At 38.0% G+C, this 12,727-nt stretch overlaps 1 protein-coding gene across 1 annotated transcript in view; it reads left to right on the plus strand.

The window, feature by feature from the left end:
- Nucleotides 1-7,601, plus strand: part of LOC114537709 — a 60,852-nt gene extending 53,251 nt beyond the window's left edge. The window contains exons 10-13 of the mRNA XM_028558808.1: nucleotides 5,498-5,760; nucleotides 6,370-6,451; nucleotides 7,105-7,250; nucleotides 7,464-7,601. Coding sequence (XP_028414609.1) covers nucleotides 5,498-5,760; nucleotides 6,370-6,451; nucleotides 7,105-7,250; nucleotides 7,464-7,601 — 629 coding nt within the window. The remainder of the gene's footprint in view (nucleotides 1-5,497; nucleotides 5,761-6,369; nucleotides 6,452-7,104; nucleotides 7,251-7,463) is intronic.
- The last annotated feature ends 5,126 nt before the right edge of the window (nucleotides 7,602-12,727 follow it).

Genomic DNA, 12,727 nt, shown 5'->3' on the forward strand with positions numbered 1-12,727 from the left:
GTGTATTTGAACGGTGGAGTGAAATCGTTGTTGAATAAAACTCAACGAGTGGAGAACGTCAAGTCGGTTATGTTAATCAACTATATGTTGTTTCAATATGTTGGGAAATTCAGCAGCAAGTATTCGTTTGAAGTGTCCGCCTGCATGCCAACGATTAAACTTCCTGATCTTAGTTTTCACCCAATAAGAAATTCGTACGAAATTTCAACAAGAAAGTCTATGGGAGAGGAATTGCCTCATCCTCTCTACGAACAGTTCCTTGATGAAAAAATAAGACCCGACTGATCTGCTGTGAACAGTCAGGGGGATGTTCTTACTGTCCATGATAATGGGTCTGGTGGTTCAATCATTATTGTCTCTACTTCTAGTGGGAACATCATGATTATCAATCAGGCAGGAAAAATCAAACGGGTTAAAATACCTGAATTTGCAGGTGATATTTTAGTGGCGCTTGCTGTTGATATGAATAACAATGTTTACGTGGTGAGAAAACGTTTGAATGTAGGATCCATGTTGACGATAATGAACGAGAATTACAATGTAAAAGCAAGTCATACATTGGATTTTCTCGAGGATTTCTCTCTAGTTAATATCGCGACATGCAAAGACGACGATATTATCATCATCCAACGCGAAGACCCTCATGTGTATGTTTGTGAGAAGACGTGTCAATTGAAATACAAGTTTAAACGCGACTCGAGGTGGGCATTTTCATTGAGTATTTCCCAGCAGAATGAAATCATGATACCAACAGAGGATCATACGGCGGTTCAAATATACACCAAGGAAGGAAATCTGAAGACAACAATAAAAGTCCCAGAAGATCATGAGGTACAGAGCGTGGCATTTCACTACGAAATTTGTAAAATATTGGTTTTAACCTGGGTTAGAGAAAAGCATTCCTATTTCATTCTGTGCTACCCTGAAGCAGGCGGGGAGCTGGAGACTCTTACCTTCTTTTGTAAATATGAAAATTTGTTCTCTGAAGTCACTCCCAAACTGGTATCCCATCCCAAGGGTCCTGTTGTTGTTTTAAGAGACAGAAACATCACTTACCTTTAATGAGATTTAGTATGAACAAACATTACCTGCATAAAACACAGTAAATACTTGTCTGAAATAGTGCAACTTTGAGTTAACTAAAGCAAACAATAGATGCAGCATGGTTTATATAGTTTGTGAGACTTTGCTGAATTACGTCCCATTAAAGTGTTCCTGTTTCTGTTGTAAGAGAGACAAGTGTAACTTATATTGAAATATTTTAGATAATGAACGTTTTTTAACGTTTGCCAACATGGACAATAAGCTTTTAATGACATTTAAAAGTGTATGAATCCTATTTCATATTTCTTTTAATTAATGATCAGGTTCTTAACATAATAAACTTATGAAACCACCCCTGGCTAAGCTTAGAGCTATGAATCATATTATTAGTGGGTATATTGATGGCTTCTATCTGCAACATGATACATATGCTAAGTGTGCTACAAATGCTCTTGACACAGTTGAAACATTTGACTGTCTAGATCTAGTTATCCATCCTGATAAGTCCATTCCTTCCCCTTCTCAAGAGGTAATTATCCTAGGATTTGTCATTAACTTGATAACAATGACTATCCAAGTTACAAATGAGAAAATAGGAAAAAAATTAAAACATGTTTGTTTGATGTTATTGAATGTGCAGTGTTTCAAGTTTATTCTCTTTGTAACATGTACGTATATTTATATATTTATTCTCTAAACTCAGTCCAACAAATTACAACCTTTTCACTTCAAGTCTCTGTCCTTCACGCCAACTTATCAATGACAACCCTCGTAACAACTTAATAAATATTAACCCCATTATTAATAATAACAACCTTATTACATAATGTAACATCCAGCAGACATTCCTATCTGGCAGGTAGCCTGGGGTTCGGTATGGGGCTCTTCATTATAGGTGCCTTGAAATGGATAAAAAAGATGCTCCTAAAAGAGCTAAGGGTAATTTTGATTCCTCTATGACTGTTTCTGAGGATGGCTTGATATAGTTACGATGGTGGGTCACTCATCTTGAAGAGAGTTTTAGATTTCTTTTCATTCCTCCTATTGATATAACTATATACTCTGATACACCCCTAGAAAGATGGGGAGCTGTACTAGATGATACATCTTCAGTAGGAAGATGGTCGCCAGATGAATGCACCCATCACATAAACTACATTGAACTTTTGGCTGCATTTTTTGCCCTTAAACTGTTCTGCACCACTCTTAAGTGGTGTAAGCATGTAAAACTCATGATAGATAACACCACAGCAGTAGCTGTAATAAATAACATGGGTTCTTGTCATAGTCGTATTTGCTGCTCTATGGGCTGCGAAATCTGGGAATTTTGTATAAAATACAACATTTGGCTTACTGCTGCTCACATTCCTGGTTCGCAGAATGTCTTAACACGCAAAGAATCTCGTCATTTTCATAATCCGGATAACGAATGGAAACCAAACCATTGTCATTACATAATGCGCTCAGTACCTTGAATTTTCACACTTAGATCGATCTTTTTGCATCACACTTAAATATAAAACAGTTCCCAACATATTGCTCTTATCTGCCAGATCCTGAAGCAGTGTTCGTTGATGCTTTCTCTATTTCGTGGATTGACTTGAAATGTTATTGTTTCCCGCCGTTTAGTTTTCTGTTACAGGCTGTAAAGAAAATAAATTCAGGAGCATGCCAAGGGAATTTTAGTTGTTCCCGACTGTCCCACCCAGCCTTGGTATCCTTTGCTAGCCTCTCTTCATGTTCCACCTCCTGTGGTCCTACAACCCAGTCACAAACTACTGAACCTCGGTCGGAAATCATCAGAAACAACTCATCCCCTTTGCAAGAAACTCGGTTTGTCATGTTTGCGGCAACAACTACAACAACCTGGCTACTCGTTAAGACCATTAAAATAATTGAATCCTCTTGGAGAGACAGCACTAAATCTCAGTACCAAGTGCATCTGCAGAAATGGTTAAAATTTTGTATGAAGAGGCACTGTGATATCATCTTCCCTACCTTACCACGGACGTTGGATTTTCTGTCATCGCTGTTTGACTCGGGTTTGTCCTATCGCTCAATCAACTCGGCGAGGTTTGCTTTATCTTCTATTTTGCAGTTAAGTGATAGTGAAGTCACTTTCGGACAGCTACCTATTGTTTAGCACTTTATGAAAGGTGTATTCGAACTGAGCCCGGCTCTACCGCGTTACCAGACAACATGGGATGTTAGCAAGGTCTTATAGTTTTTTCGAAAGCAACCTATACCTTCCGCGCTGGCTTTGAAGGAGCTTACTGTTAAAGTTTCCTTCTTATTGACCTTACTCAGTGGACAACGCTGTCAAACTATTCATCTTCTCACTGTCGATAACATGATTCTCGTTGCGGACAAGTGCACTTTCCACGTCATGGAGAAAGTCAAACAGACACGTGTCGGAACTCATGTCAAACTCCTCGAGTTTTTGAAATATCCATTTGAGCCTCAGCTTTGCATCGTTACTCATCTCTTAGAGTATATCAAGAGAACTGATGAAAATAGCGATGATAGAAAGCAATTGCTACTGAGTTATGTGAAACCGTATGGACCTGTTTCCAAAGATACTATATCTCGATGGATAAAGTCTGTTTTGGTAGCTGTAGGTTTAAATGTTAGCAAATTTAAAGGTCATAGTGTTCGAGCAGCAACTACATCCTTTTTAGCGTCGAATAACTGTAACATTAAGGATATTATGTTATCCGCAGGATGGTCGAATGAACAGACATTTCAACGGTTTTATAATAAACTGAGCGAGGAGGAATTTAATTTTGGCGCTTCGGTGTTAGAGTGCTATACAAACGTTAATTGTTCCTAGGATATATAATATACTATATATATAATATACTTCTCTATACATCGAGATGTCTTTCCACTTTGTTTTATCACGCTGGCTATAGTTATAGAGTGGTTTGTGTATCTCTGCAAGATTAAAATTAAGTCTTGCTGCAAGATTAAAATTTGTTACTAACAGCTTGTTGCTCCATGTTATTTGATCAATAACAACTTTTTAGGAGCAGTTCAACTTTCTTAAATGAAATGAATATCACGTCTTTTCAAATAGTCAATGGCGTTGGGTTTAGCGAGTGGTCTAGTTTTTCGCCTTGCAGCAAAGATTGTGTTAAGAAAAGGCAAAGATATTGTTTCTCTTCAAACTACGCGGACTGTCCTGGAGCATCGTCGCATGGCGTGGAATCTCAATGGCAGAATTGCACGAACGAAGAATGTTACGGTAGGTCCTTTGCTTCGAGCACTTAAATTTATCGGATATCAGTGACATACGTAGATCAGTGGCTGAGATCGTTGTCTTTCCCTGTCGTGATTCGTGTAAGTCGTGTTTCGTGACGATGTCTTGATCCCACACTTTGTTGACCAGTGTTGGTATGTGCTGTGATGCTGAGTCATTCGGCCACATTTGGGGCAAAACAAATCTTTTACGGGAGTACAAAAATTGATTTTCAATGATAGGGGGGACCTTCATCGTGTAAAAATACGAACGCCTGCCCTTCCCCTTCACGGGCCTGCACGCTTATGAGAGAACCAGTGACACATACTAAATATAGTTGCATGAGTCATTGACTAGAACGCAAGCAATGACCTAACCCTGCAAGCCAGGCTTTTCTACCTTCGCTCCACAGCCCACGATGGCTTGCAAGGTTGCCAATAGCCTTCCAGAAATACAACCTCTGAGCTCGTCTATCCTCGTTAAACGCTTTTATTTTCTTGTTTCAGCTCCTGTTGCTGGTCATTGGGGTCGCTGGTCCTCTTGGACAGAATGCGATGAAAATTGCAAGCGTCGTCGATCCAGAAAATGTTCAGATCCTGCCCCGATGCATGGCGGGAAAGACTGCCCAGGGGTTGCGAAAGAAGAAAAAGATTGCTACGCCAACAGTACATGCAACCCAGGTTTGTTTTTTGGATAAGGTCATTTCAGCTTGGTTAGACAACATCTTGTCTCTGCCTGCCCATCATGTTTGAAGGGCGTTTTAGCTGCTCAGGCGAAGTCTCGTTAAACTAATGATGGGATATTCTTTTATTTCTTTTTAGATAACTGTGATTTTACGCGCGGTAGTTACTGTCATTGGACCCGTTATAAAAACATGGATTATTTCTGGCAAGCACATAAAGGATCAACACCAACCAGGAGCACTGGTCCAAATCAAGACCATACTACTAACACGGGTAAGAAATTTCAGGGATACATCATCATCATTTGTCATCCCCTTTTTGATCCCAACTCATCGGCCATCTCTATCCCTCACTTTCCATGGTTACCCATCATTATCAAACGTTATTCATTATTGTCTGTCGTTACTAATCGGTGCACCTAATCCTCAGTATCCACTATTACCACTATTATCCCACAAATATCCATGATTATCCATAATTATCCAAGACTATCCAGCCCTATCCATAATTTCCATTATCGTCAAATTTCCAGGCCATTACATTTTTACCGAGGCCAGCTTCCCTGCCAAGGAAAACGACACAGCACTCCTAACAAGCAAACTGTTTCCACCCTCGCAATGTCGTTGCATTTCCTGGTACTATCACATGTATGGCCGCTCAATGGGAGAACTCAGCGTGTACATTAAAGACCCTGTGGGTTCTAAGAGGATAATATGGGATAAGAAAGGTGATCAGGGAAACAGATGGATATTAGGTAGCGCAACAATATCTAACGTGTCTACGACTAGTTACCAGGTTTGTATGATATTTTCGTTTTAGTTGATAATTTTTTTACTCTTCAACATTACTTTGGGGCCATCCATGGAAGTATCGCAATGCCTTTCACCGGATTTCGAAAGAAATGCTCTAATTGGACTGTTTTTGGTTGCATACAGTCATTTCAATCCAGTTAAAGAGCAGTTGTGAAAATGAAGCTGATAAGAATCTTTTTCTAAAATATTTGAATTGTCCATGTATTAAAATACATCGATCGATACAACTTCGTAGGATTAGTTTGTGCTTTGATTAGTTTGTACATGCATGAGGGTATAGGAAAAACAGGTCACCATTCTAAACCAGGAACGAGAGACACAGGAGGGTGGGGGGGGCCTCCCTGGCCCAAAAGTAAATTTGTTCTACCGCCCCGGTAATTAAGACCCAACCTTGTAGTACCAGGTAGCAGTTTTATTTTGGAGTAAATGTGAGGCAATGACCAAAATCGTCCAATATCATTCGATACTTTCCAAGCATCTTTCATCTTCGAATGTTTACTTAAAACGGTTTTATTCCTGTGGAAAAACTACTGCTTGTTCACATTCTTACGTGACAAATTTTTGAAAAATTACATGACAAATTTTCATTTAGGTGGAATTTGAGGCAATTCGTGGCCGATCTTTTTATTCTGACATGGCTTTGGATGACATTCATTTCAAGGAAATGCCCTGTGGTAAGTCGCTACACTCTGGGATAAACATGATCAATTTAGTTCATCGATGGTCCTCAAATTAATGTGCATCTCTGATTGACTCTGAAACTACTTAAGGGTCCCCGACTGGTTCTTCCGATAGATGAAGGGCCTTTGATAAGACCAACAATGCGTTGATTCTTCAATAAAACATGATCCTCGCGATGGTAGAAATTGGAATCATTTTTTAATGCTAACAGTGGTTTTGCATTTGAAACATTGATTCAACGAGAATGCGAGTTGGCAAACAAAGGTTAATTTTTCTGCATGAGGGATTTTTTTGATGAACTATCAATGCTTGGTCAAACGTGAACAAGAGTTCTATGCGATTTAAACCGAGTTGACTGGCCATTGATCAGAATTTAGGACAACAGATAACAACCGACTTTCGCTGTAATTTTTTAAATATAAAATTAAGTACACATCAATGACTTTAGTGTCCATTAACAAAGATACATATTTAAGTGGACTTTCTACAGTAAAGACGGGCTCATGTTTTCAAACAAAGATACTTTGTTACAACAAGCTTATCTTAAACGAGCTTTACAAAAGCTCTTTGTTCAAATGACAATTGTTCGGTTCTTGAAATCAACACACAGGGCAGCCGTCAAACACAGCTCTTCGTATATATTTAGGTATACAACACTTGGGATGTTTTAACGATCGTTATAAAAGAGCTTTGCCAGACTTGATTGCGAATCTCCGGGATAAAATAGACTGGTATGACATGCAAAAGACCGTCAGAGAATGCGCCTGTGTTGCTTATGACAAAGGATACAAGGTATTTATAAAATTATTAAAATACCAGACCAGTGCAAGGCTCTCATGTTTGTCTCAGGCCTCAATAAAGTCAATTATAACTGGACCATCCACAACATGGATATTTTGAACCAATTCCTCTCATATTTACAGTAATAATACTGCATTGCGTTAACCTAATATGAATTTTGCTTCCATTTTTCAATGAACAAGCATTGATTATGTTGTTATTTAGTATTTCGCTGTGCAGTTTTACGGAGAGTGTTGGGGCGCAAGAAGTATGATTGAATATGACAAATATGGCGCTTCCAACGACTGCTGGTCTGGTGTCGGAAAAGATTTCACGAATTATGTTTATAAATTCACGAAATAAGATACGTTCTATTTTCCTTCTATCTATATCTTAACATTCCCAATATTTTAGGATTAAGCCACTAGTATGTAGGAAGTTGCATGACAAAAGTCACAAAGATTGCCGGGGAAGAAAAAGACTTGTGTTCGTGCAAATCTATTGTTAGAGAGTTTACCGTGTAGTATTGTATATATATTTATTTTAATTTTGAATAGAAACAGCGCACTATTGCGTTTAATGATTATTTGAAGTGAATAAAAATAATTGACATCTATTAATATTAGCACTGATATCAAAGCGAGTATCATATTTCTAATGCAGACATCTCTCTAACACAAACATATCTCTAATACAGACATCTCTCTAATAGAGACATCTCTCTAATACAGACATCTCTCTAATACAGACACCTCTCTAATAAAGACACCTCCCTAATACAGACATCTCTCTAATACAGACATCTCTCTAATACAGACATCTCTCTAATACAGGCATCTCTCTAATACAGGCATCTCTCTAATACAGACATCTCTCTAATACAGACATCTCTCTAATACAGACATCTCTCTAATACAAACATCTCACTAATACAAACCTCTCTCTAATAGAGACATCTCTCTAATACAGACATCTTTCTAATACCGACACCTCTCTAATAAAGACACCTCCCTAATAGAGAATACAAGCATCTCTCTAATACAGACATCTCTCTAATACATGCATCTCTCTAATACAGACATCTCTCTAATACAGACATCTCTTTAATACAGTCATCTCTCAAATACAGACATCTCTCTAATACAGACATCTCTCTAATACAGACATCTCTCTAATACAGACATCTCTCTAATACAGACATCTCTCTAATATAGGGATCTGTCTAATACAGACATTTCTCTATTACAAAACATCTCTATCTCTACACTAGAGACATTTTAACTTTTGATTGATGTGAACGAGGAAATAGTAATGACGTAATGATGTATGCGTGCTGTTATCTGAACGTCCATAACTTATCTACTTGTTTGCATCTATCAAAAGAAGAAAACTTGATCGTAATACAGACATCTTTCCAATACAAACATCTCTTTGACATGACTGCACAATTCGTCAAGTCAAGACAGGTTGAAATTCATCCTCAGTTTTTGACCCGAATTATTAAAAAGGACAGGCGTGTATTTATTGAGTTCATTGAAATTTCAGAAAATCATGTATCACCACAATTAAACCTGGGCCTAATCACACCTGATCTCTGCCAGTCGAGATGCAGAATTTGTAAAGGTACGTTCGGTGAACTGTTATTATTTTATCTCTGTTCTGGCATTACACCAGTTTTCCCGCAAGACTTGATAAGTGAGAGGCGAGATTGCTCAACTAATGGTGCTCAAATCTTTCAACCTTTGTAAATAACTGTCATTTCACGCTGGAAATACTGTCAGTGGATCTGTAAATAAGGATGAAACGCTATTGGCAAACACAAAGGACCATCAGAAACAGGAAAAACTGGTACCAATCAATACCATACTACTAGAACCGGTAAGAAATAAAAGTGATCCATTATCACAATTTCTCATTATTAATCATCACTACAGATATCACCTTTATTCCATTGGACTTAATTGTTATCCATCGTTGTCCATCATAGTCCACCGTTATCCATCGATCATACATTATCATACATATTTGTTTTGATCCATCATTATCATCCAATGTGTATACATTATTATCCCTGAACATCAATTATCATCAATTTGGATATATAGTTCGCTCCACGTTTCTTCTGAAGCGATCATCCGGCGAATCGATATATATATAATATAATAGTAGTAATCACAGATTAGTGATGTGCGTTCGGAATGTTTTGATTTCGGTTACCGATGATGGCTCATATGCTTTAATTAACAACAAAATGTCAAAATAAAGCGAGCACATGGTCTCCAGTTACTATGACGACACATCAGAACGAGGCAAATCTGACATCGCAAATCTCGATATGACACGGCTAGGAATCGTTCTCCTTCGTCGAAAGGGCATCGTCTGCGCTACAAACTGCAGCAAAACTCGGCACAGCACATTGTATTATTATGCAGAACAATGAAATCATACCTTCGTAAACAGAAGTTTTATCTTCAATGCAGCGCATGGAATAAGCATGCATTTTGTATGAAATGCATAAGTTTAAATTGCACAATTAGGATGATAACGTGGATATATATGTCAACGCCATGTAATATTGTAAGATGATTTTGCAAAGAGTCGTTGCCGTTGCCCTCAAATATTCAACGTGTAACGTCTGCGCCTTCAACTGATGTGTACGTTTGGATAGATGGGAAAATACTGTTCTAAATAACGTTTGAAACGATCGTATATATGCGTCTGGAAGTTGCGCCAAGTTTAACTTATAATCCTCATTGGACCATTGTTTGTCATACGGCAATAGCACTTTTGATTTGTATGTACATCTACGCTAATTCTTGTTGTAGCAACTGACTTTGGCAAATTGTAACATTAATAGCCTCGGTGAGAGGATCATATACTAGTTAAGTCTTTTGTATTTATATCATAATGAAATTGTTAATTTAAGCAAGGAAGCAAATAATCCCGAGTATGTTGGGACTGTGCAGCACAATGATGCACGCGCCATTTGTAAGACCGTATTATTCCGTAAAACATGGACATTATACACAGGAATTGCAATAAACCAGTTCGGTTAATGCCACATCTATGTGGGTCAACCACTTCTCACACAGTGCCCCAAAATAATAATCAATTTACTCTGTAAATCTGTAAAAAATCGACTGCTTTATTCTAATTACAGTCTAGCAATGCATAAATAAGCTATACATATTCGTAATTTTAAAGTTTAAACGAAAAAATGACTAAAAAAACCAAATTCTACTTTTCAATGATTGAACACAGTTGAATGTGAGGCCCAATAAAAGGCCGAATCTGAGTCCGAATCCGCGGCTAACTTCACACCTTCATATCTCGCCTGTTTCTCATGTGATGAAGTTCCCGGAAGAACGTAGATAAAAACATCGTTACGAATCATATGATTTAATGTGTTTGAACATATTCACCAGTGTTTAGTCAAAATTTAACCTTAATTTTTGGCTTCAGTAAAAAAACTCGGTATGTCTTCAATTGTGACAAGTATTCTCAGTTCAACAGTTGGTTTATTATGGAATAAGGTCAGAGACTCGACGGCAGACAAATTCAAAGGGGGCGATGTAACCGATGCAGAAATTCGAAAGATTGTCGTACGAGAGTTAAATGATATCAAGTCTAAAATCGATGGCCTTTCTAGATCAACTTTACTCGCGAGTTATAATTTTTTAAAAGAAGGAGTAGAGTTACTCCGTGTTTCTCTTGATAAATCAAATCCCGAGCAGAAAGCGAGCGAAACTCAGGACGAACCAGGTGAACCTTCGAGCGTTATTCAGTCTGGTATCTTAAACCAAGCAATAGAGCTTCCTCGCGCCATGGAAAAGCTTAAAATCAACTCGGACAGAGAGTTTGAAACTGCGAGGGAAAGATTCAAGGAAGCGCGCAAGACAGCAACCACTGCTTTCTGCAATGAGGCATTTAGTATCGAAGATCGAATTTTTGCTGCGAAGCTACGAATAGTTTCAGAAATACTGGAACATGTCGATAGTCCTGAGACCGCAATCACTGGGTGTTTGACGTTTTTGGAGACCCTTCATAGCTTACCAGCCATTCAAGAGATATTCTCGGCGTATTTGAACCGTGGAGTCAAATCATTGTTTAATAAAACCCAACGAGTGGAGAACGTCAAGTCGGTTATGTTAATCAACTATGTGTTGTTTCAATATGTTTGGAAATTCAGCAGCAAGTATTCATTTGAAGTGTCCGCCTGCATGCCAACGATTGAACTTCCTGATCGTAGTTTTCACCCAGTAAGAAATTGGAACGAAATTTCAACAAGAAAGTCTATGGGAAAGGAATTGCCTCATCCTCCAAACGAACAATTGCTTGATGAAAAAATAAGACCCTACTTCTCTGCTGTGAACAGTCAGGGGGATGTTCTTACTGTCCCTGATACTGGGTCTCGTGACGACATCATGATTATCCATGAGGCAGGAAAAATCAAACGGGTTGAAATACCTGAATTTGCAGGTGATTTTTTACTGGCGCTTGCTGTTGATATGAATAACAATGTTTACGTGGTGAGAAGACGTTCAGGTGAAGTATTCATGTTGACGATATTGGACGAGAATTACAATGTAAAAGCAAATCATACATTGGATTTTCTCAAGGATTTTCCTCGAGTTAAGATCGCGATATGCAAAGACGATGATATTATCATCATCCAACACGAAGTCCCTCATGTGTATGTTTGTGACAAGACGTGTCAATTGAAATACAAGTTTAAACGCGACTCGAGTGATGCATTTTCATTGAGTATTTCCCAGCAGAATGAAATCATGATACCAACAGACGATGATACGGCGGTTCAAATATACACCAAGGAAGGAAATCTGAAGACAAGAATAAAAGTCCCAGAAGATCATGAAGTATGGAGCATGGCATTTCACTACGAAATTTGTAAAATATTGGTTTTAACCATGGGTAGGGAAAAGAGTTCCTATTTCATTCTGCGCTACCCTGAAGCAGGCGGGGAGCTGGAAACTCTTACCTACTGTTGTAAATTTGCCAATGAGTTTCATCCCTATCTGGTATCCCACCCCAAGGGTCATGTTGTTGTTGTAAGAAACAGAAGCATCACTTACCTTTAATGAGATTTAGTATGAACAAACATTTCCTGCATAAAACACAGTAAATACTTGTCTGAAATAGTGCAAACTTTGAGTTAACTAAAGCAAACAATAGATGCAGCATGGTTTATATAATTTGTGAGATTTTGCTGAATTACGTCCCATTAAAGTGTTCCCGTTTCTGTTGTAAGAGAGACAAGTGTAACTTATATTTAAATAATTTAAATAATAATGTTTTTTGACATTTGCCAACATGGACAATAAGTATTTAATGACATTTAAAAGCGTATGAATCCTATTTCCTATGATATAATATAGTGAAAACTTTCTTTGCTCTTGTAATAAATGATCAGGTTCTTAACATAATAAACTTATGAAACCACCCTTGGCTAAGCTTAGAGCTATGAATCA

The sequence above is a fragment of the Dendronephthya gigantea genome, unplaced genomic scaffold (genome assembly GCF_004324835.1).
Source record: "Dendronephthya gigantea isolate DGI-Jeju-01 unplaced genomic scaffold, DenGig_1.0 000162F, whole genome shotgun sequence".
Classification (NCBI taxonomy): Eukaryota; Metazoa; Cnidaria; class Anthozoa; order Malacalcyonacea; family Nephtheidae; genus Dendronephthya; species Dendronephthya gigantea.